Here is a 25,305-nt window from a genome sequence, read left to right on the forward strand (position 1 = left end):
ATTACTACCGATGCCTCTTTGTTGGTATCTGACACTACCAAGGATGGTGGCTTGGGCCATATTGGCAAATTTTCAAATGGGATTCGAAAGCCCTTCTTTTTGTTGAATTTTGAGGCCGTTTGCACGTCTTCATGACTCGATGTTAGTGGAGTAAGGGGATATATCCTCTTCAGAGATGCTTCGGCTGGGATGACGGCTAAAGACTTAAGCATACAATTACGTTTCCATGATCTTTGAATTCTATAGCAGCATCGTCTTGTAGAACCTTTTGATTGAATACGTCTTCAATTATTTTCATGAACTCGCCATCAAGATCTCTTTTCCTCTTAAAGGTGATAAAAACGGAAGAGCATACTCGACAACGATCTGAAACAATTTTACCCGGATTATTCATTATCGCAAAAAGAAACCCTGAACCTTACCTAAACAACTAGCCGAAGGAGATTAAATTTTGGCTCGCACAGAAAGCTGCGTAAGCGCCAGTTGCTCGATATGCCTGCGTGGCCCGTGCGACGAAATAACCTCATGGGATTGGCAAAGTTTCAGTCACAGCAAATTATACAAAAAATCTAGAAAAATTTAAGCTTACATCTCGTCGAACGTTTAAAGCGACATATTAACACCTGCAACCATTTTGTTTTATACGCACCTCGCAAACTTTTAAACACGTTCTCTTGTGATATCTGCGAAAGTATTCAATATAATTTCCGGTAAGATTTTCGCGGACAATCTGATCAATTTCTCTTACACTATATGCTGAGGCTGAAACTTTTCACCTCGAGCAAAGCTTCTTCGCACGGCCCAAACAAACATGGCGAGCAACTGACCTTCATGTATATCTCCGTGTTAAAACACACGAAAGGACTCTAAAGCACACTTCACTCTGATTGGGCAGAAAAACACTAAGATTTTCTGGCACCAATCAGATGCCAGAACGACTGCGACCGTTTGGAACTAGTCTTGTTGGAAACGTAACTTGAAACCGACTCACAGCCCCTGGGTCTCCGAGGATGTTCGTAACCGGAAGTACTTTAAAATCAGTGGCAAATCAATTACCAGTTTATCAATGGCTGGCGACTTGTGAAACTCAGTTATATTGCATCAACTTCAGCAATAATTGTGGCCAAATTATGGCTTTCAGCTGAAAATTGCGAGAGGAAACCCAAAAACTGACTATTCATCATCATCCACATAAAAATTCAATATTTCTCATGTGCCCTTGCATAACATTGTTCCCTGACTCTCACAAGTTCCAATTCCAATAAGCTATACTTACTCACTTTTCCCTGATCTCATCAGCCCTTTTAAAGTAACACATAAGAGTAAGTCTTACAAATATTAGAAACAAATTGTTCTTGGAAAATATTTACATAATTTTGTTGTATAGTGAACATAAACTGTTATTTATCTTGTTATCATTTTATTACTGCATACTCTTTATAACTCGGAGGGTTTGTGGCGCCACACTGCTTCGGGGGATATGTTTCCAGTTTTTTCTGTGAAAGGATTATTTAGATTTTTTTATCTGGCGATGACATAGCTATAACTTTTTGATTTTTGATAGCTGTTGTAAAATCGACCGACGAAGGGCTAACATTGGAAAGGTTCGCTATGGAAACTCTGTACGGTGGCCAATTTGCATTCTCAACTCAGTTGATGAAACCAAAATATCTCTCATTACACCCCACAGATGAAGCAGCACAGGTTTTTTTAGAAACTTAAACCTTTTATTCATCTGTTGTTAGTACCTGCCACCAATGAGAGGCCAAAAGCAATCAAAGTAAACCAAATAGATTGCATTCGGAGTAGAAATCTCCCAAAAAATCAAAGCACACTTCTTATACTGGACACCTATATAATTACTGACATACAGTACTTCTCAAGCGCTTTACCTAACATTATTTCTTACTTTTCATACGTTCTAATCAGCTAAACTGTACATTATTGTTTCTCATTTTACATGTTTCCAAAGCACTCTACCCACTAAACTTAAGAGGTAATATAAGTCTCAGAAACACATTTAATTAACAAGCATTTCCTCGAGTTCGAAATGAATGAAAACGAGTGTCTCTGGGGATGAGAGTGGGAAACCTGTGATTTTCGCTTCTTTTTTTCAATCCAAAGGAATATGGTTGCAATGGATGTTCCTACCATCGCTGAAAGCTTTTCCCAAAAGAAACTCATTAGGGAGATTCTGAAAACGGTGGTGCCAAAAACTGCCAAAAGTGTGTTATAGTATCCATATCTAGGGGGTTCTCAGCTACGGATGCTTTATGCATCTCGCGGATTTTCACACTCACAGCTAAAAGGGTAGCCATCAGACTGATAAGGGTAACCATAAAAAAATTCGAAGACCGTTCGTTTAAAAATAACATACTCGTGAATGGGATAATCTTGCTTCAAAAAGTTTAACCTACTGTAATTTAGAAATCCAACAGTTAAAGTTCTAGGAATATAACTTACCAAAGAAACTTATGACCCGCGATGAAGAAGATTCGAAAGAGGTGAAAAGCCTGCTGTATCAACACAAGGCAATAGTGAGGGGAGTGAATTTAGAAACAAATGTGAGCTGATATAAGATTGTCTTGCAACCAGGCAACTGAGGAACAATCCGAAAAGCAGCTCTAAAGATGGCAGTGAAAATACATAGCGAGACCAGCCCCAATATTGTTAACTCTTCTGAAAAAGGGAAAGCCGTATCCTTCTTGCATTGATATGCGGTGGACTGGAAGCAAGCAACAGCACGAATCATGTACAAAATTACCTCAACTAGTTGCTATAGCAACAACAGACTGAAGGGCACCGGATGACACGGTTCTCTTTGTCTTTAATTTCCGACCTCACGACTTCTAAAATGAATGAATTCGCCGCCTGAATCCGTTCGTTAAGGGATTTAGGAGTTACAATAAAAATAATTCGTTCGCATCAATATTTTTTTTCAGACATTTTCACAGGATGCCCCATGAGGACAGATCAAGCCAGCTTTAGTCTACGATTTACATTTGCACAATAATTAAATGAATATATTATGAAAGTACTCGATAAATATTAGAAAATCAGTTGTTTGAAGAACGAAGGATAGTTCACGAGATAAATTCGTCCAATCACACAAGTAGGGCTTATAATTGCTCATTGTTTGTACTTTTGGGGCTTTAGCTGTGGTTGTTAATTCATGGCTTCCGCTAATATCGCTGATAATATCCCTAAGATTTCTGCTAATTAGAAAGTAATAAAATACCTCATCCTTGCATGCCATTTATCAACTAATTAGAAAAATAACATTTGCCAAATGGCCCAATCTCAGAGGGAGACTGTTTGGCGAAAGTTTGACGGTTGGAGACAGTAAGGGGAAGAACTCAGAAGCTTAAATGGAGGTTCAACTCCTCACTCAATTATAATTATATCTGAGAGACACGATTATCATATCTGAAAAGCTAATTTAAATGCTAAGTGTTTACTTTTTTAATGCCAGCATGTTCATGTGGGGCAAACTGCTAAACATTTTCCAATTTTCAATTATGCACGAATCACCAATTTGAATATTAAGGCATTTTAGAAGAGACAGCGAAAATCTGCCTATTCTCAACCAAATGGCAGTTACTAACGAGCAGAAATACGGAATTTTTCCTTTTTAAGTTAGTCTAATCAGTGAACAACTAAATCAAGATGTTGGTCGATATAAAGACATACGTTTTGCACAGACTACGTCAGAGTATTTACCCATCATTACAGAGTTTAACTACTTTCTATTGCTTGGAAAAGCGGCTGGATTCATTAATCTATTCATAAATTGGTGTCTACACATCTTCATTTGAAGTTTAACAATCAAACTGGGGTATAAAAGCCATGGGTTGTTCTGCGTCGAGTAATAACAGAATCGAAATAGCAGTTTCAGTTGCTGCGGCATCATCAGCTTCGAGAATCAAAGAAATTCCGCTATCACACGAACAAAAAAACACTTTGAGAGAATTTTGGAAGCTCGTTGACCCGGTTAAGAGCGTCATAGGGAAGAAAATGTTTAAAAGGTTAGTGTTTTAATTATGCGCAATTTCTGGTGGATTGTGATTAATTCCATTTCATGAAAAAAAATGAATGTAGAGTTTTTAAGTTGACATTAGTTTTTTATGCAAAGACCATACCAGTTTGAGGCTTGGAATCGTTTAAAATGGAGGAAAAGAGAAAACGGTTTGCTTTCATTAGCTAGAAGTCAAGCTAAACGTGAAAGTAACTTGGTAGTGTCGTCAAATCCAATGGTACGAATTCCTTGATATAAAGGAACGTCTTCAGCGCGATTATTCCCGTTGACTCCATTTCTTTTTGTCTTCTTCGTTCCACGTTCACGATAAATAGATTTTACAATCATAACCTCAATTTCGATGGATGATGTACTAATTAATTCATTTGAATTGTCAGTAAACATTACAAATATGACGTTCAGTCGGTGATGACCATGGCGTCGATGAAATACAGCGTTAGAGATAGGCATCCCATTGAAAAGCTTATTGTTATTTAAGTTGTTCAACTAAACGTGAGCAGAAAATGCAAATATAAGTGTTCACCAGCCGAAATAAGTGCACCTTTTACGCCAAATTTGTTTCACGGTTTTTAACAAGGTTTACTGACATTCACTTAAAATGGATCTACATTTAAAGCGTTTTCAAGTATTTTTTGTTTTAATTTATCATGTCATAAGGTCACCATTAAGTCTTTCAGCGGAGCCCAAATCTATAACAGGACAAATTCGTTCCTGTGTGAAACGTTCAAACATTTATATCATTTGAAGAATGAGACTAAGAAACGAAGCACTTCTTGAGGAACTGAGAACAATAATTTAAAAGTTTACAAACAGGATCAACAGCTGTTTCTTTTTTTTGCTCTTTTTAATCGTGTAAATCACCTCTGAACTGATCAAGTTCAAAATAATTTTCACATTTGTAAGAGAGAAGATTAGTCATCGAAGAGATACAAAAGAGTTTTCCAAATGCAAAAAACTCGAATATCACGCGTTAACTTTCACAGCTACTGCCGATGAATTGTTTATGGCTATTATTGCAGAAAGAATCTGCCTACTTATCATAACGTGTTTTATGTCCATTAAAAGGTGCCACCTGTTGTTTGTTTATTCCTACTGTATAAAGAGATAAGTTACGTTTTAATTAGTGCTGTACTTGAACAAGTCGCCAAAACCGAGCGCCAGTTGTGATAGAAGAACCCGAAAAATGGAAGTTATAAACAATTATGTAGGCCATGCAAGCGTCTTCTCGGGCCTTTACGTGCGTAAACGTGAACGCACGGGCGCTTTTGTGTATTTCGACCCGATTGGCAAGGCTTGCCAGTCGGGTCCACATCGTTTTAGCAAAACTGACTTAAAAACAGCGCATGCGCACTACCCTCGTAACAGCAGAGTTCTAATAAGAATGAGGATGGAGATTTACAACTCTGTAGCTGTGTTTTGTTGTGGGGATTCCTTAATGTCTTGACTTCTTTGTATAACCGGAAAAATAGGAGTAACATTCATTCGTTAAAATAAACGTAAATCGAGATTCCATAATTCGAGATTTATAATGATGTTAACGGTGATAATCGTGTTTCAGACTTTTTGAGTGCAATCCAAGAGTTCAAGACATATTTCCCGCCTTTAAGAGTTTAAAACTTGAAGACGTAATCAACTCTCGGTCTTTGTATCTCCACGTCAGACGAGTCATGGCTGCGCTTGAAAATGCTCTGCTTTCTTTAAACGACGCAGAGGTCTTCATGGAGTATTTAAAGAACCTTGGAGAAAGACATAAACCATGGTCCGTGAGGCTGGAACATTTCGATGTATGTATTCTATTGTGATGATCAAGGGCACAACATATTGTTGTATAGAGCTGTATAATAATGTAAACTGCGGTAGTGTGAAGCCTAGTGCTATCTAGCTAGGGGTACATATTGTTGTAAAGCGCTGTATGTGATGTAAACTGCTGTAGAGGGAAGCATACCTGTAGCTCAATTTAGGGGTACTTATTATTATACAAGGTTAGGCTTGTATAATAATAAGTACTAGGCTGTGATATAAATTGCAGTAGAGAGAAGTACTATAGCAACTTGTCCTTTCTTAACTATTTTTTTGTCAAAACTCTTTTCCAGGGTCTTCGCTGCAACGGCATCCACGATGGCGGCTACCGACTCTGTTGGCCTGCCGCCATCTTGGATTTGCTATGTAGGTGGACCCTGGGCAAGGGTTTGACTCATTCCCAATTAGATGATAGAAGAAGCCTTAATTTGGACTCTGAAGGACTCGTTTCCAACAAAATGCACCGATTATATAGCCGAGACCTGGAGGGAGCTATTTCGCTTTATAACTGCAAATGTGATGAAAGGACTGAGGAGAACAAACACTGACTCGTGACACTTTCAAAGTGAGAGATTTTGTGCACTGGGAATCCGGTCAAAATGAAACCTGAAAGGACACTAGAGATGATGTTAAGTGCACAGTGTGTTAAGTGAATTGGAGTGTCTTAAAGAATCCTTAAGGTAGTCAAGGTGGACAGAATGATCTTGACAACAACTTCTCTAGGGAAGTAAGGAGGCATATGAATTGCAAGAAGCCTGACGTTGCACGAGGATTGAAACAATCAATCAATCGATCAATCAATCAAGTTTATTGTCTATACGTGAGGCATGGTTGCCCAATTGCCCGAGCCAGAGGCTCATGTATAAAACGTACGACGGTAAAAACTATGAAGAAATAATGCTATAAATATGTCGATAAAAATGTCAATTTAAATGTAAATTTACGAAACGAGTGAAACAGAAACAGGCAAGGAGACGATCGCGTCTAATGAAGTGTGCAGAAGAATAAAGTTGAGGGCAGGTTAAATCAAGCTATGAATTCCCCATAAGATCTGTTGTCTCTGCATTTCACTTGTTGAGAATCCTTAGAAAGTAGAGATAGACAATAATAATCAACGCAGTGCTTGTACAGTATATATTTCTGTTATACAAAGAACTACAAAATGATTAAATATGGAACTAAAATAAATTGTCAGAGTCACTTAGTAAAACTAGAACTAAACAAAGACACTAAAATGAACCCATTAACCCAAGACTGATCAGAATTTAAATTCTCCTCACAGTAGTAATATACTGACAAACATATACTGTGTCAATGAGAATTAAAGAAAATATAAACTGGAAGGTCAACCTTCACTTAGACATGGGATGTAACAATTAATTCTCCGAATTAAGCAACAAAGAAACGTACTCGAATCAGTTAGGAGAATTTTTCTTCTTAACTTGGGAGTGAAAGAGTTAATTAGACTAAGGGAAATGAACGATTATCTTGAACTAGAAATAAAACTAACCACTAGCTACTTTACATCTAAATATACTCATTACATGTGATGTGGTCTGGCCTGTTCACTGGGAATTGGGGGAAGGAGGCATCTGTAAGAAATTTCGCCTTTGTTGATTGTAAACTGCCACTGGCAGTCTGGTAAAGTTCCCCGCACAGTGTTGTAAAGCGCCTTGAACTTAGGATAAGAGCGCTATAAAAATAAAAGTTCTTATTGTTATTATTATTATTATTACTATTATTATCATCATTATACAAAGAATATTTAGTTAAAACTGTTCAAGCTTGTTTTAAAAATCCTACGTTACATCATATTCAACAATGTGCAAGGTTTACTATTACCAGAACACAAATGGTAGTTAACAGATTCTGCTAAGTTAAGATTCATTTTAGAAAATCTCCTCTAAAATAGCTGGGATACAATATATCTTTAACTTCTGACTACACAACTGGTCCTAAATACATAAAATGTTCCAAATAGCGAAGATATTTTTAAATTATAGTAAGATACGTTCAAATTAAAGAAAAACATTAAACAGACTCTAACTGAAGTGGGGTTCATGTCTCAAACACATGGTTTCCTTACTCAAACCGTTTAAAATAAACACTTAAGCGTTTGAATGAAACAAACAACTCAAATTAACCACACCCCTTTGACTCTGAATGAGGTGGGGTTCATCTCTCAAACGCATCTTCAAAAATATGATGAGTTACTCTGGTCATGTTTGATGTTTGGTTCTTCAAATCATGCTTAGAATGGCAATCTTGGCACCAAATAGAATTAGGCGGAATTTAGGTGAATTACATATGAAAAAAACTTTAGAAAAAATAACCCCTTATTTTTTTAAAGATAATATCAGTTTTTAAGAAAATGTCAATCATCATGTAGATAGATAAACCAGGAAATTTCGACCTACAGCTACCAATTCTGCTCATCAAAGATTCGCCAACTTTTGGTGATGATGAATATTTTATTTATGAACATCTGGTGATTAACCTTACTGTTGATATAAAATTCAGAAAAGAACTTATTGTAAAACAGAAACGGAGTTGAGTGTCATTTTAGTCTACAACTGAACCGCGTAGGCGTCATTCAACTACAGACATTCGTTATGGTAGCCGTGTTACATTTCATTCTCTTGGCACGCATTTAAATTTCGAAAGGCAGGCATTAAGAAGGTTCTACTGCTCAAGATATGATAAAGTAGTCTGTTTTTTATTTCTTCACCATAATGATCGATCATATTTAAAATACAAGTAAAATGGGTACAAGTTAATAGTCAAAACTTCCAAAAATTGAGAAACATATGGAAAACTTACGAGGCTCCTATGACATACTGTGAATCTTCTCTTCAAGATAAAAAGAAATGAGTCAATTTTCAGTGATGCAATCTTAAATTATAATTTTTTTTCTTCCTTTACGCTGAAGTCCAGAGTGACGTCGTCTCCAATCAGCGTGAAGGGTGCCCAGTGTTTGACGTCGCTGAACTTGTCTGATTCTCTGAGGCTTTTCATGGCCAGGTTCAGTGACTCGCTTGCGCGTTTACCTCCTGCGAGGTGATGATAGAAGCATTCCATGAACTCTAAGGTAGCCTTGTCATCAATGGCCCAAAAGGACACCACAACAGATCGAGCACCAGCCCCCATAAAGGCGCGCGCAATGCCGACCACACCTTCAGCTTTGATCTCGCCTTGAGCACTGTGGCAGTAACTGAGTACAACAAGTTTTGCGCGAAGTCGAGAATCTAACACTTCTCCGATTGTTAATATGAAATCCTCCTTTGTTAGCTCTGACGGTGCTTTCGTTGGGTCTGGAGTGAGAACAATTTCACCAGTATCCATGCTTCCGTGAGCTGCAACGTGAACTAAAGCAACAGAACTGAGCCCTTTCAACACCTCACACTTTGTCGCCTGTCTGCCAGTGAGCGGTGCGACATTCAAAATCTTTCCGATCATTTTTAATTCCTTTTTAGCACACGGAAGCTGCTGGAAAATTCTTTTCCCCTTTGAGTCAACCCATGGAATGTCGGTTACCCACGGATCTCCCACAAGTAGCGCACCACTGCTTTTGTGATAATCTTCAGGGGAATCGGCAATGAGTCTGAGACTTGTTAGCGATGGAGCGAGTCGGATTCTGAATGATTCACATAGGTATTTAGAATTATCATCCTTAAATGCAGCGTAGGGAGCCAGCCAGAGGGGTCCATCCGGAACAAGGAGGAGCTCATCCCCTTTAACCAGGTCAGCCACCGGCTTCATAATGATATCATACAAAGTGTTCAAGCATTTGTTATCTTCGACAGGAGGTTGAGGGGTGTTTTCCCCTCTTTTCTCAACTACTTCTGAACGGCATTCCCTCAAAGCATTCAAAGATCGATTCTCGCAACTCACATTTGAACGAACACCAAATTGTGTATAGATGCCGAGGACGAAGGACCCAAAGGACTGGCTAGCTCCACTGTTCTCCCCGGCTGACACCGAGCCTTTGAGTTTACTTCGTCTCAACTGAACTTGCTTTCCTTCGGACACAACCCAAAGATTGACGTCATCTCCGTCCACTGCCTGAAAGACAATGTTTGATGGAATGTTCTTTAAAACGAAATCTTCATCGATTCCCTTAGGCTGACTTGTTTCACAACAAAAACTGGATTCCATCAGGTCAGTCAAAGCTTGAGCTCCTCCTTTCTCAGCAGCAATCAAAGCTTCGTCTATCGTATCTTGTTTCACGAGAACTCTCCACAAACCGGTATACGCCATTTGATACTGATTTCGAAAATTAACTTTCCACTCATCTCTAGATTTTAGAAGTATCCTCAGAGCATTGAATAAGGTTATGCTGGTCTGGTAATGTTTAACGGCTTTTGGCAGTTGACCCAGCGATGTGAAAACACTTGCTAATGAATAGTAGGCCGATGCCTCCAAGGATTTGTCTTCGACCTCTTTTGCAATTTTGAGCTGTAGGTTGTACGATTCTTTGGCCCTTGTAATGTCACCCAGAATAAAATAAGAATTGCCAAGATTTCCATAAGCTTGACCTTCCCCATGTTTGTCTTCTACTTCTCTAGCTATTTTAAGATACAGGTTGTGATACTCTACGCCTTTTTTTAAATCGCCCAGGCCTTGATAAGCATTGCCAAGATTGCAATAAGCACCATCCTCCCCAAATCTATCTCCTACTTCTTTTGCTATTTTAAGATCTAGGTTGTGATACTCTAAGGCTTTTTTGAAATTTCCCAGTTTTTTGTATGCATTGCCAAGATTGCCATAAGCTTTACCCTCCCCATTCTTGTCTCCTACTTCTTTAGCCATTAAGAATCAGAGCTGATGAAGTGGTCGGGCCCAAACTTTTTTTATTAAACTTTCTTAGACTTTTTATTTGAGTATATGTCTTTCTTAGCTCGAAGTTGTCCGTCCTCGTGTACTACAATATTTTTCCTATTATTTATCGAGATTTGGACTGTGAATCCTTTTGGATCCTTCTGGCGCGGCGTCACTGTTGGCTCGAAGCCTTTTAACTTGTTATATATATATATATATATATATATATATATATATATATATATATATATACACAAATAAACAGAATAAAAAGGTAAACCAAACGATGAGCTCCCCAGTAAAAGGATTCGCGGAGGATACGGTGCTTCAATGAAAATATTAAGTAAGTGTAAAACGATGAAACATGAAGCAAACTTCTAACTGTTCCAGCTTTAATGTGGCGACGTTTCGGCCTTCTTCAGGTGGAACGTATTTACATAAAAACTAAAAACTAAAAGTCCTAGTAGGTTTACATAATGACCTGAATTTATACTAAACGTAAGAAATATAAGTAGTATTGCGTAATGCATTCCAGACCTAAATAATAGGATATAATAGTGAGTAAAAGGAAGGTCTTGGATCTCACACTGCACCTTCAAGACGGGTTCATAATTACTGATATTTATGCTAAGCCTACAGATAGCCATCTTTATTTAACCTTTTCCAGTTCGCACCCGGCACACTGTAAAAGGGCAATTCCCTACGGAGTTGCTTTACGCATTAGACCTAACTGTTCTACGGTTGAGTCTCTTTACAAGAGATGTGTTGAATACAAAGGGTATCTTAAATCCCAGGGTTATAATGCAGATTTGGTAGACAATCAAATTTAAGAGTTTTTCCACAGGCCGAACCTACAAGATTTGCCAAAACTTGTCTTGCTCTTCCAGAAATGTTGTTTACTTGGTCTCGTGCAAGAAATGCAATTTACAATACGTGGGTTCTACTTCCACTGAATTCAAGGTGCGTTTTCGTAATCACAAGTCATCTAAGCGAACAAACAAAAAAACCTGCGAGCTTGCAGTCCACTTCAATTGTACCAAACACGAAATTTCTGAAATTAATTTTATTGTTATTGAGAAAATTAGAAGCCAAGGGGACGCAGCTTATACTGATAGATTATTACTTACGAGAGAGGCCTACTGGACCGCACAACTGTGTACACTTAGTCCCCACGGACTTAACAAAAGACGCGAATTCATATCCAAAAATCGCGTCCGCTATATTACGTAATTAGAGCATCATTTACACAATATAATTGAGTTCTTCGCAACCAATCGTGGTTATTTCCCCCCTTGCACATTCTTGCCTTTTACTCATTATTATATCCTATTACTTAGGTCTGGAATGCATTACGCAATACTATTTATATTTCTTACGTTTAGTATAAATTGAGGTCATTCTGTAAACCTACTGGGACTTTTAGTTTTTAGTTTTTATGTAAATACGTTCCACCTAAAGAAGGCCGGAACGTCGCCACATTAAAGCTGGAACAGTTAGAAGTTTGCTTCATGTTTCATCGTTTTACACTTACTTTATATATATATATATATATTTATAAATATTATGAGAGGAAAAAAGGACGTAACTACATTTCCCGACAAGCCTGTTTCGTGAATCGCTTCACTCTTCAGGGGTTTAATGAAAGAATATTCATGTGACTATCGTTTATATACTAGGAAAATTTGCATAATGCGCTCAATACATAGAGTAGAGCGTAAATAGAAATGGTAAAATCAACAACGAAACAAAGTTTCCGTGACTCGTAGTTTCATGCTTTCGCAATCATCAGACGGTGGTTATTCCAATGGAAGACATAGTTACCTCATATACAGAATGCTAATTATGCGGTGTGAAACTTAATTCCTATAATTAGGCGGTGTGAAATTTGGTTCCTATAATTAGTGACACGTAATTCTACTGAAAGTGAATAAAAGCTAAGTTTTAAAGTTTGATAGGTAGAATTTGTTTTCGTGGTGGCATTTGGAAACTAGTTCAGATCTCGTGTTGAGTAAAGTATTTCTGTCAGCTTGGAGGATGCGGAATTTTTCTGCGAGGCACAGATTACATTTCTTAGTTTTGTTAGAGTAGACAGGAGCGTGGCAGAGAATAGACCTTATTCATAAATGGCCGCCGCGCGGAAACGGCCTGGTTTCGAATGCATGAAAGCGAGGCTTGGTAGGCCAAGGTTCACAGATCAAAACAAAACCACAATGGCTTCTCACAGATCTTCTGATGGAACTGTGCGCGTGATACTCACAGAAGACGATATTCCTGGAGCTTCCTTAGCTGGTAGAAATCCTTCTTCACTGAAAAATGACGAGCTAAAGTTTTGGTTGAGATGTCGTGGCGATTCACTCAAGGGTCTTAAGACGAAAGCACAGCTCGTAAAACGGTGAGAGCTAAGTTCGTGAGTGATATCACATGGAGTTTAGAGTTTACGAAAACGTTCAGTTGAGAATTATTGCTTTATTATATTGCAGAGTCCAAGACTATGTTGAAAATGGAAGGGATAAAATGCTGGTTGACCCTGATGGAGATAAAATTTACACGAAAAGGAAGGCAAGGTTTTCGAGTTTACTACCAAACGATTATGTCTCTCCTGTCACCTCAAGTGTGAAATACCCGAGCGATGGATGGGGAAAGTCGCTTGAAAGGATGCCGTGTTTCACAAGAGCCGAAATGAACCAGCACGTGGCAAATTCTGGAAAGCGAGTTGCAAATGCCGAGCACCACTCAATTCCAACTAATTTAAAGAAGGCAAAAACATTTCTGAAGGACGAATACCTAAAGGAAATTGAGGCGAACAGTGATCAAAGGTATTTTTATTTGAAAGCGAATTGCTATCACAGTTTCAGGAAAAGTGAAGCTCCACATGATCTTCGTTTTGCCATGTGCATTGTCTCAGGTCAAGTCATACATGCCAACTGTTCATGCAAAGCTGGCAAAGTGGGATATTGTAACCACATTCTTGCTTTAATGTTTAAAGCGTGCAAGTTTAGTTTATTTGACAGCAAGAGCACAGAAGATCTGTGCCAGGAGGATGATGAACAACCGGATCTCGCCAGCACATCCCAGCTTCAAAGATGGCACAAGAAGGGTCGTGGGGACAAACAAAATATCTGCTCAACCGGTAATGGAAGTTATCATTTCAAAAACACGGTTAGATGATACCAAAAGGAGAGAAGGATTGAAGTGCTTACTGTATGATGCAAGGTCAAACCCTGTGCATGACGTCCAAGCAGAAATTAACCTGAAAAAAGCCCTTCAAAATATAAATCCACAAATGGGTTTAGCAGTTCTGGCAAAATATGATTCCACTCCCAAAAGTTGTGTTATGACCAAATTTGGTGAAAGCCAAATTGGCTCACTTTGCAGCTACCACTTGACTCTTACTGAAGCAAACTTTGTGGCTACATTTGACATTTCTTCTATTCCAAGAGCTGACATGGATGAAGCAGAGTTAACCTATCCCAGGTTCCCGTTAAACTCAGGCAGTGATTTTGTCAGGCCTGACAACCTCAGTCATTCTGAAGAGACACTTGTTAGTTCCCTTGTTGTTGATGAAAACATGATAAACAAGATTGAAGGAGCCACAAGAGGTCAAACATTGTCAGAACAGTGGAAGAAAGAGCGAAAGCTTAGATTCACTGCTTCAAAGTTTGACCTCATTTCAAAAAGACAAAGGAATCATGATAAGTTTGCAATGGATCTCATCAATCCGAAAGCATTTACCTCAAGGTATGTTGAGCATGGTATAAAATATGAACCGGTTGCTCTCCAGGAATATGAGAAAATCATGCTTGCACGAAAGACACCTGTTAAGGTTCTCAAGAGTGGTTTTGTTGTTTCCCTGGATATGCCTTTTCTTGGGTGCTCACCAGATGGCAGGGTTGTCGATTTTGGATGCTATGATCATTTTGGACTTGCTGAAGTGAAGTGTCCTGAAACAAAATTTCAAGTCACTCCACTAGAAGCCTGTCAAGACCCAAAATTCTTTTGTGCAGCTGTCGATGGACAATGCAAACTGAAAAAGAATCATGCTTACTATACTCAAGTGCAAGGCCAAATGGGTGTGAGTGGGGCAAGATGGTGTGACTTCATTGTCTACACGAAAAAGGGAATTTCGGTGGAAAGAATTCCCTTTGATGCTGCTTACTGGGAAACTCTGAAGCAAAAGCTGCACACATATTACTTTACCCATTTTATTAAAATTGCAGCAAGTGAGTTTGCAAGATGCTTAACTACCACTTCTACTTCTTTCAGTGCTGTATATACAATGTAAATAGTTGCTTGAATGAAAAGTTGAATAATTATGTATTGATGTATTTCACATACACCTAACTTTGATACAACTTGCCAATATTCACATTTTGTATCAAAGATCAGCTGACTTGCAAGCTCCAATCAATTATGACAGTGATTACCAGCTAAACTTCTTATAATCTCAATTGTGAAAGTGAGTGATCTTCAAAGGTAGACTCGTGTTTGATAGAATCTCTCAGCTGTAAATATTTATGACAACTACCAGTATATATATTCTTATAAACCTAAGAAGGTGAATTTGTTATAATAATATTTTATTAGAGCTTGATTGGTTGGAAAGAGTTACAGTTCAAATTTCCTCACAAAATATGATCAGAAAAATTTTGCTCAAGTAATGTCCTTAAACTATTGAATAGGAACAAATTTGAAAGAAGAAGTTATGTGGACTTAAGAAATGAAATGTATATGTTGTAGTTCAATTTTATACTTGGTTCAAATTTTATTTTCCTTTGTTCTCAGTCATGTTTATGTATGATAATGAGTTGGAAACAAAGGAAAATAAAATTTGAACCAAGGATAAAACTGAACTACAACATATACAAGTGTTGAAAGGCATTAAAATACATGTTGTGTTTACACCAATCTCTTGCATAGGAAAAACGGCACAAATTTTATTTTTATTAACAACGAGGGGTATTTATTAAGTTTATGTTAATAGGTCAAGTACTGATGAGGGGATCATGCATATTGCACAACATTGCACACACACACCACATTTGATTTACTACCCCAAAATAGGTGAATGGAATAACCCCATCAAATATGCGAAAATTCTTCACCTTGTTAATGGCCCTCTCAACATGGATTCGCAAGCTAGCAATTTCTTGTGTTGCAATCACATCTTCGGCTGACATCTGCTCAGACATTCCCAAGAAAGGGGGGATGTTTAAGGAGACTCCTAGGGGAAGAATATCATCAATGGTGAAGCCTTTGTCAGCCATCACAGTGTCTCCTTTCGAAAAGGGAAGATTCAAAAAGCCACTCCGCTCTACAATTTCCCTGTCAGATATGCTTCCAGTATACAGCTGCCCAATAAATGTGAAACCCCCTTTAGGTGAAATCCCCACTAATGCCTTTAAAGTGGTATGGTTCTTATATGAACTAAAGAGCTCACTATTTAAAAGGAGGCTACTAGGCATTTCACAGCGCACCTCTGTGCAGTCAATGATTACCCTTGTGGTAGGATACTTTGCCTTGAAATCATCAGGCATTGTCTCATTAACTAGTTCTCTGGATGGCCAGATATCAATATGGCCAAGTTTTAAATACAAAAAGTTTATCCAGGAGATAAAGATGCGACTAACAGTTGGCTGAGAAATATTAAATAATTGGGCTAAATGCAACTCAGCAAAACCTTGCCTCAACCTACACAAAGTGAGAAGGAACTCGTCCACTGGTTTTAAGATCCGTGGTCTTCCTTTTTTCACAGACTTGGGGGTGCTATCAAAACCTTTTCCAGACAGCCAATAGTTAATGTTCTCACCCTGCTCACCAGGATCCAAAAATTCGTACAGGACCATCATTGTTTGGTAGTTTGGAAAGCCGGTGTAAAATGCTACTAGTGAGTCATTTGAGGCGATGTTTTTAAAGGAAAACAACCGCTCCTCACATTTCTCGTATTTCCGCTCAAGATCCACAACTTTTTCTTTAAGTTTTGAAACCACTTTCTCCAGTTCTTCATTATTCGTTAGTGCTGCGGCAACTTTGTCCTTAAGCTCAGCTATGCATGAATCTTTTTCTGATTTCTTGACAAAATCAGTGCTGCACTCACGCTCCTGCGTTGTGTTTTCCATTTCCACTGTTAAGTCCGCCATATTTGTCGATGTAGCATGCTCACTGATAATTTCGCTGCATTCGGTGGAAGAATCCACAGCCTCCCTAACTTCAAGCGCTTTTTTTTTTGTCACTGTTGTAGCCGTACAGCGTGGTGTCGGTGGTGCTCGTTTACGAGGCGAACTTCGCTTCCACACGAATTGACTCGGCACAGCTCCTGGTGTGGGGCTAACTTTTCCACTAAGACTTCTCTGCAAATCTTCTTTCCTGAAATGCCTGGAACAAACTATAGTTGCCCCATTTAAGGAAAAATTCGCTCCGATATCTCTTCTTATAGCATGAAGCCATCGCTTTTTTAGGTTTTCCTCCTCTGGAAAACGGAAAAAAGAAATTTTTTCACCCGTCTCCTTGTCCCGCTTGTCCTTCTTCGTACAGAGCGGGACACAGCAATTTGTCGGCATCTCTAAGGCTCTTCACGCGGAAATCTTTCTTTAACTCAGGGATATCCCGTTTAGTGACTAAGAAATATTTTTCCTGCCAATATCCTCAAAACCTTTAGACTACTTCAACAATATTATTTGAGAAATTAAACGGTCACAAATGTGCTCTCCAAGAATTTTCTGGCCTACCAAGCCTCGCTTTCATGCATTCGAAACCAGTCCGTTCCCGCGCGGCGGCCATTTATGAATAAGGTCTATTAGCACGTAGTTCAGTTGCGAGGAGTCATTGTAGCGAAACCACTTCGGAGCCGAACGAGTTAGGAGTTCTCTACCCCGGAGTCAAGATCCGATGTAAGTTACGCTCGTAATATTCCTCATTTTTATCGTTTCTAGTTTCATAGCCTTTCGGTTTTCCTTATTTCGAACCTTCATGTATCCGTTCTATAGTTTTTACCGCCTGTGCTGTACAAAGACTGCCAGCTTAAGCGAATAAAGAGTTTTATGCTGCTACTTGTCTAAAGTTCATCACTGTGGTTATACCAGCGAACTCTGGTGCACAACACCACGTGTCTGCGGTATCAGGAACGCGACAGTTACCATTAACAAAAAATTATAACCCGAGACGAAGAAGATTCGATTGACAAGACCTGGTTAAGACTTACCTCTGTCAGGGAAAAGGAAGCGACGTTCGAGTGTCCTATACGCTTTTTCTAACCTCGCCACCTCAATCCGTTATGGGAATGTTTCAATGGAACTGGAAAGGATTGATAAGGTCCAAATAAATTAAATTCAATAGATACGTTAACGACCGAAAGTTTCGAGAAAACGACCTGGGGAGAGAAACTGCCGACGGCGTTGCTGCCTCATGATATTCTGTGTAGGCTTGAAGTAAGTGACTCGGAAAACTGGAAGTGGAGCACTTCTGTTGTAGTACGAAAAAACTATGGCTTTGTAATTGTAATTTAAGATATGCACCGATACTTTCATGTGTCGCACTATTCCAACATTGATGATTTGAAACAAGCCGTTGTAAACTCTATAAATTCATTACCTCAAACTTTTCAAAAGTATTATGAAACATTTGAAAATTCAAACGATATAGGATCGCTAAAATAATTATCTACATAAGAGGTAAGTCTTAACAACAAATCACATTTGAAGAAATTGTAAAAGACAAAATGGAAAGAACTTTTTTCGCTCAGAGGGGGCACAGTCATTTCAGTGCGCAGGTCAGGTGAGAGGAGTGAGCCTGGAGACGAGTAAGCCTCCTAAGATTTTCGCTTTCTACGTCATTCCAAAGGCATATGAAAGCAAAGAATGTTCCTGTCGTCAAGGAAAAACTTTTCCCAAAAGAATTTCATTAACTTATTCTAAAAGTAGTCGTGCCAAAGACCTCCAGCAGTCCGTTTATGGTATCCAAATCGAGCGAGTTCTTAGCTCGACCTATTTTATGCAACTCGCCGATTTTCACGCTCAGAAGTAGTATGTTACCCACTATAGCTCACCTCATATTTAGGTATATATATATCACTTATATTGGTACTATAGTGGGTATAGCTCACCTCAATATTTAACCTAACTCAATACCCATAAGGTAACGTGTCTATTCCGGATTCGGTCTTCACCATTACCCGCTTATCGTAGCACAGTTGGAAGTCTTTCTCTTGGTATCGGTCGACTATCCGTTTCGTTGCCGGATCACGAGTTATCGCTTGTTCATTAACAATAGTAATTCGGCGTTTTTGTCCTTCAATGATCTGCTTCATAGTCTTTTCATTGATGTATTGGCTGTTCTCATGATTAAGTGTGAAGCCCTTGACTTTACACACCATTTTACCATCACTTGTTGTGTAGCTGTATGACTTTGGGCCGGATCCGTATCAATCTGTAATGTGGTGCCCATCTAACTCATCAGTCGCATCACCAAGACTATCTCCCGTTTTGATCTTGTGCTCACCATCCTTTTCGACATACCATACGCTGTCAGTGTCAAATCCGAGAACCTGCTCTCTAACAGGTTCTAAAAATTCTCTATACATCATCATCCTTGCATGGCTTGTCGTAAACGCCGCAATAAAGATGTTTGTATCTCTACTATTATCGACGAACTGATCTTTCAAGATGTAATTCATCTCGACCATCTCCCTATTTATAAACTGAATTTTCAGATCATTGATATTATCATCGAGTAGAATTCTGCAGACTCAGTGACATACACAGTCTTCTTCATATTATTTCGCTGTCCAAACTTCCCCCACAGACTGTTCAGACACATCTTCGCAATCGCTCTCTTTCCAGCATTGAACTCGATCTTACCAAGATCGATCCCAAGCTTCGATTTAACGATTGACTTGTACTCGTCAACACTCTTATACGTACAACCTTCACCAGTCTCTAGCTTGCTTGATTCCATCTTGATCTTCATAAATTCTCGGACATAACCTTTGAAAAGGTCTGCGCTTCTCTCTTTGAAGTCCCACACTTCAAAGATCTTCTTAATCTCGTAGCCTTTCTCAATAGCTAAATTCAGTTCATTTGTGCACCATGTCCCAACAAACGATCGTTCACCATCTGAATGGTTACACTTCTGCCCTCTCTTCTCAGCGCACACACTGCAGAGATGCTGCTCACGTTTTGTTTTTGAATGTTTACACTCCAGAGTCTTCTCCTCTGCACACGTCCTGCAAAGATGAAACAACAGCTTCTCCGCATTACCACATTTCGTTTTTACCGGTAATACATGGTGATAAAGGCCTCGTGGAGGTAAGACTCTACACTTTACAAAACCGAGCCACCCCCCCCCCCCCCATCATACTCTTGAGGAGGGTCAAGTATCTTTCTCGGGTGAGCAGTCGGATAGTCTTTGAAGAATTGCACCGTCGAATATAGACTGACAAAGTCGACATACTTCCCTTTCTCACCCTCTTTGAAATCATAGGTCCGTTTCGTTACATTTGTGCGTCCACCGAAGAATGCGTCTCTCGGACTGAGAGGGTCGACTATCTCGCGATCCCATGTCTTGTAAAACTTTTCAAAAATCTCTATCTTTCGCTAGCTCACACTCCCAAACCTCGACCAAGTCGAACCCTGCAGCTCTAATCTTTCCACACTTCTCAGCAGTTCTTTTTCTCAGAGTCAACATATCGATCTGATTTTGACTGTTGATTGTGTCACCAGAGTAACACTTCGGGCAGCCGTGCCAAAAACAACCTTGAAACTCGTAAACTCTATACCCTTAGAAGCCGTCGACTTTTACGACACCCGGTATATGCGCTTCACCGCCATTCAGTCCGTGTTTTATCGACAAACCATCTCTCTTTGATATCCAATCTAACCATGCTATCAACATCTTGCTTTATGCTTCACCACGTGATACATCTCTCACAACGGCGATTTTCTCTTCAGGCATGTAGTTACTTCTGTAGATGGTTATACACACAGAGGCGATAGTAACGTACTGAAGAGGGTCGATATTCTCTAGATCTATAAAATCTTCTCGAAACTTCAACATGCTTCGTCGGAGAATATCTACATCACTCCGGCAGTACTCGCGAAGCTCCTTCTTAAAATCAAAGACATAACTCTCCTCAACTCTTGCGGCATGCCATTTCAAAAGATCTTTTCTTACGCTTAACCTCATTTGGTCTACACCAAAGCATCTCTTAGCTGGTATCGGTCCGATATAATTCTGATTACGTCTTGTGTTAAAATAATGAGGGAAATACCCCTTTTTCAACTCTGTCATGCCAAATGTTTTAGGGAACGCTGATAATCTGTCATGCACAAAGTTTAAAGAGTCGATGAATCTAATACTACATGCCTCCATATACATAATCTTCATCCCATTGTAAATAACGTAAGGTTTCACACCGTTCTCAATACACCAGTTTCGGATAAACTGAGCATTGTAGCCTCTCGCATTGTGGGCGATAAACGTAAATCCTTTGTGCTCATCATTAAAAATGAATTTGCAGAACTCATCAACCGTTTCAAATGTGTGTATATTATCGTGAAAATCTTGACAATCGACCCAGTTAACCTCATGCACACTGCTCTCTTGGTTCGCTTCAAAATCAAAGATAATGTAGTCTTCACTTCTCGTCTTGCAAGGGTAGCACAGCTTCTTTTCACTACACAGCGGAGCTGATAGACAGTTTCCACCCTTACACTGTTTACGTGTCATGAAACAGAGATGGTTATTCATGTCACAGTACTTGTGGCAGTTCTTACACATTGAATATCCGCAGATATGATTTTCCAAACCATTGGTCACCGTTCGCTCACACTCAAGGCATTTGGCAACTCTTTTTCAGACAATATCTGATACCTTCCCTGAAGATCTTTCACGTTTGTGTTCTTCGAAACACTCTCTTCCGAAGAACGATCTATTACAATCAGCGCAGTTTATCTCTTCACCGGAGCACTTTTCGCCGTCTGGAAAGTACTTGAAACATGCGATTTACCTTGCCGGACATTTGTGTAGGTCGCGATGTGTGTAAGCTTTCTTGCATGTGTGGCAGTAATAGTTTTTCGCCAGAAACGCTGGCATGCTGGTGATTACATCGAAGTGATTTTTGTTTTTGTAAAGGTAAATATGGCCACTGCCACTGCCAGCATATCGCTCATTTTCGGAAGTGAAGATCCACTCATTAAATTGATCACCATCGATGATATTAATCTGAACCTTGAGATGATCTGCGAATTTAGCTATATCTTCGAGCGTCGAGCCGTGTTCATTCATCTCAACACCCGCCTCTTCATGAAGCTTGATTGCCTCATCTCTCTGTAGCTTTCTTGAGTCGTTAAAGCCATTTTTCAACTTTGATGCTGTCCACTTATGCTTGTTGATATTTGCAACAGCTGTCACAATCGCTCGCGCAAGGCAGATCGAGTCATCGTTCTTAATTGTGATCACACTCCTTTTTCTCTCGATATTTGCCTTTGTGATGCGTAATCTTCCTTTTGACCTCTGAGAGAGGTACTGAAGAATACTCAACATTCTCTGAAATCTTACGGACAAAGTCAATATCAAAATCATCAGTGATTGTCGTCAACTTTGTGCTAATCGGGTTTCCAAATGAATGATGACTACATATCACGCGTATCTTATCACCATTTACCAACTCTCTTTCACGACGAACTATGTTTACAACTTCAAAAATGGTTTTATCGATATTGATCGCACCATCGTTGTCGTAAATCGCGCCATTGATGTGAAATGCGTCAAAGAACGTTGAGAACTTTTTGTTTGAGTTCGAATGGAGTTTTGTAATGCTAAACGGCTCACCACCTGTGATCGGCTCTCTTTTGTAGAGCTCAGCGATATGCGCTTTGAAATCTTTTAGCTTATCATCGACTGTTGCTCGCGGTTTACTGCTTGTGTTCGCTGTCTCTATCAGCCACTTACCCCAATCCTCTACCTCCCTCTTCCCCCAATCAACAGCTTTCTCAATCTTTTTTACCACCCCTTGGAGTCCCAGTGCTGGCTTTGCCGGTCCCGGTGCCGGTTCCAATATTGTCTGTTCTTCCGGTATCTCATGCTCCGGTATCGAATCATCAAGCAGAGACCCACCTGGAAAGACGAAGACGTCTCGCCTCTTTCGCTTCGGTTTCACTGCTTTCACAGCGACAAGCTTTGGCATTTTTACAGGAACAACCGCTCTCTGAAGTTCGATGAGCGGTATGAGCTCGAGCAGCTCAGCCTTTCGAAGTTTTGAGTAGCCACGAAGGCCCCGCTCTTTAGCGATCAGTCGTAGTTGAACAACAGTATTCTTATCCATAACCTACATTATGAAATATGCTCTACAATATGAAAAATCATTTTTTAACCCATTTTATATGACCCTCGAGAACAAGAAGAACTACCACTTTTGACGTGTAAACGCGTCAAAAGTACGCGTGAAAACGCGTGAAAAGTCTTAACCCTTAACTTAAAAGTCTTCAGGCTTCTCCCCTTACGTGGAGGCGCCTTCTTCAAACGGTAAGCTTTGAAAATAAGAGAGTAGTCTCTCCCATTAAGCTTAATTTTGTTCCTTTTACTCACATTCTTCTATCTCAGCTTAGCACCAAACAGTCCAGGATTCACATTGAAGTGTTTCGCAGCAGCACTAATTGAGGGAAAGACCTGTCCATGTTCGCGTATATAATTTAGGGAAAGACCTGCTTGATAATCTTCTCCCTCTATGCCCACAGTAACAGGGATACTACTACTAAATAGTATCACTCTTCTCCTCATACCGGTGTAACGTGGACGAGGAGGAGGAGAATCTCTTATCAGCTTAATCAACTCTTCTCTCTTAAGCTTGTGGTAATATTGCAGTCCCATCTCTTTCGCTTTTTCGAAGAGTGCACTGTTGGTAAGAGTTGTTAGTTTGTCAAGCTCATCCATCTCAACTGTAAGTGTGTGTCTCATATATATGAAACATTTCTTTAAACCATTTTTCAAATGTCTTGAAGCTCTCTCTCATCAACCCAGGGATTGAATTTTTCTGGGTAACCGCTCCACTTCACGAGTGCCTGTGGGCCCCGGGGCCCACTACTCCTTCATATGACCTTCTCAATGCGGAAAAGGTCTGAAAGGCTTTGTTTAGCTCTCAACATCTCCTGTTCATAGAAAGAGCCTTTGATGTCCTCATCGAGCAGGTCTTTCAACTTGTGAGTGATCGGATCGATATACTGTATCTTATCCACAACAAAAATCTCCTCTGTCCAATTCGGTGTGAACCCCTTATCAAATACTTTTCTCTTGTATTTTGAGGTGCGAACACGATCGCCGACTGCAAACTATCTCATTGGTTGCGAAAAGAGCGAGAGTTTTCTGGACCAATCACGGAGCGTGGTGAGGTAATCTCCGATTAATTTCGGCACTTATAAGAAAATTGCGCCACATGGGATGAGAGGCCGTCACTCCCATTAATCTGCACGCTCTCTGCCTCAGCTGCTCTATCATCCCTTGTAACAGCCGTCAGTTCGGTATCAATTCCACGTTTTATTCCATCGGATCAACTATGCTTAAAACACTATTCGAATACAATACCGTGTGAGAAATCCTTACAAACGAGCACGTGTCCTTGTCCGTAACCCTGAAGATTGCTACAATATCCGTAACGATTCCGCAATGTCCTATTCCTTTGATGTGAGTCAAGTTAAAAAATCCACATCCGGAAAATAAAGGCGAAAAACGAGCGATGAAAACACACGTGCGCCGAGGTTTGACCAAGTGTCGAATGACAAAACCTCGGCAGAGACTGGGCCTAGTGCACTGGAAACCTAACATTTACATCTATGTTATTACTGTAAAGGTGCTTGATTACAGAGAATATTCTTATCATCAGTGAAAATTTTCTGCCAAAAGAAACTCGTAAATGTGAATCTGAAAGTGGTTGTACTAAAGTCACGCAGAAGATCGTTTATCATTTTAAAAGACACCCAGCGTTTTGTCCCTATGGTCCGATGCACCTTATGAACTTGTACAGTAAGTTCTAAAATGGTGGCGAGCAGGTTGATTAGAGAAAAAGCGAATAGCACCAAAACGGTAAGCTTTGACAACATAAAGATATAACCGGGTTACTGACGCTTCAGAAAATTTAACTGAGTATAGTTTAGGAAACCAGCAAACGTAGTTCTCGGAAAAAAGTTCAATGCCAAAGCCATTAATATTATCCAGGAATCGATGGATTTGGAAAAAATAGCAAGCTTGGCGTATCTATCTGGTTAATGATATAAGTATCATCAGAGTCCAATAGGATGGAAGAAATGTTACCTGATTTAAGATGGCTTTGTATCTAAGAAAATCTGGAACTTTCTGCAGGGCGAAGACGACGATGATTAAGAAGATAGAGTGTGTAGCAAGCCATGTTATCGCTAGTTCTTCGGAAAATGGAAAAGCCCCGTTTTTCTCACAAAAACGAAAAGTAGAATTCTCTGTGAGACAAGTTACACTGCGCAAGTGACTTACAAACAGTTAAAATGTTGTTGATAAGATTAAAAGTAAAGCTAAACAGTGTCAATTTCATTAAAATGTCAATAACATGCGCAATGGTCCTATCACGTTTATTTAAATAAATCATCGTTATTTTAGTTGGCATGAAATTTCTGTATTTGACGCTTAAGTAT

At 39.5% G+C, this 25,305-nt stretch overlaps 2 protein-coding genes and 4 pseudogenes across 4 annotated transcripts; 2 read left to right on the forward strand and 4 right to left on the reverse strand.

The window, feature by feature from the left end:
- Positions 1-1,854: 1,854 nt before the first annotated feature.
- LOC148716106 (uncharacterized) lies at positions 1,855-3,256 on the reverse strand (annotated as a pseudogene).
- On the forward strand, positions 2,769-7,906 carry LOC111323425 (neuroglobin-like; annotated as a pseudogene). Its single transcript, XR_015995323.1, has 3 exons — positions 2,769-4,025; positions 5,595-5,820; positions 6,245-7,906. The product of XR_015995323.1 is annotated as a neuroglobin-like (transcript).
- Positions 6,957-11,081, reverse strand: LOC111323424 (tetratricopeptide repeat protein 28-like). The gene has a single exon (XM_022926764.2). The coding sequence runs from the start codon at positions 10,643-10,645 to the stop codon at positions 8,735-8,737; it is 1,911 nt and encodes a 636-aa protein (XP_022782499.2). The 5' UTR covers positions 10,646-11,081; the 3' UTR covers positions 6,957-8,734.
- A 1,680-nt stretch (positions 11,082-12,761) lies between these two features.
- Positions 12,762-15,559, forward strand: LOC148716107 (uncharacterized; annotated as a pseudogene). Its single transcript, XR_015995321.1, has 2 exons — positions 12,762-13,046; positions 13,135-15,559. The product of XR_015995321.1 is annotated as an uncharacterized LOC148716107 (transcript).
- On the reverse strand, positions 14,843-17,349 carry LOC148716108 (uncharacterized). Its single transcript, XM_088745010.1, has one exon. The coding sequence runs from the start codon at positions 17,209-17,211 to the stop codon at positions 15,637-15,639; it is 1,575 nt and encodes a 524-aa protein (XP_088601136.1). The 5' UTR covers positions 17,212-17,349; the 3' UTR covers positions 14,843-15,636.
- A 7,131-nt stretch (positions 17,350-24,480) lies between these two features.
- Positions 24,481-25,144, reverse strand: LOC148716109 (uncharacterized; annotated as a pseudogene).
- Positions 25,145-25,305: the final 161 nt, after the last annotated feature.

The sequence above is a fragment of the Stylophora pistillata genome, chromosome 14 (assembly GCF_964205215.1).
Source record: "Stylophora pistillata chromosome 14, jaStyPist1.2, whole genome shotgun sequence".
Classification (NCBI taxonomy): domain Eukaryota; kingdom Metazoa; phylum Cnidaria; class Anthozoa; order Scleractinia; family Pocilloporidae; genus Stylophora; species Stylophora pistillata.

Excerpts from the sequence above, each read along its gene's own strand:
- LOC111323424 (XM_022926764.2), bottom strand. The coding sequence starts at position 10,645 with ATGGCTAAAGAAGTAGGAGACAAGAATGGGGAGGGTAAAGCTTATGGC.
- LOC148716108 (XM_088745010.1), bottom strand. The coding sequence starts at position 17,211 with ATGCCGACAAATTGCTGTGTCCCGCTCTGTACGAAGAAGGACAAGCGG.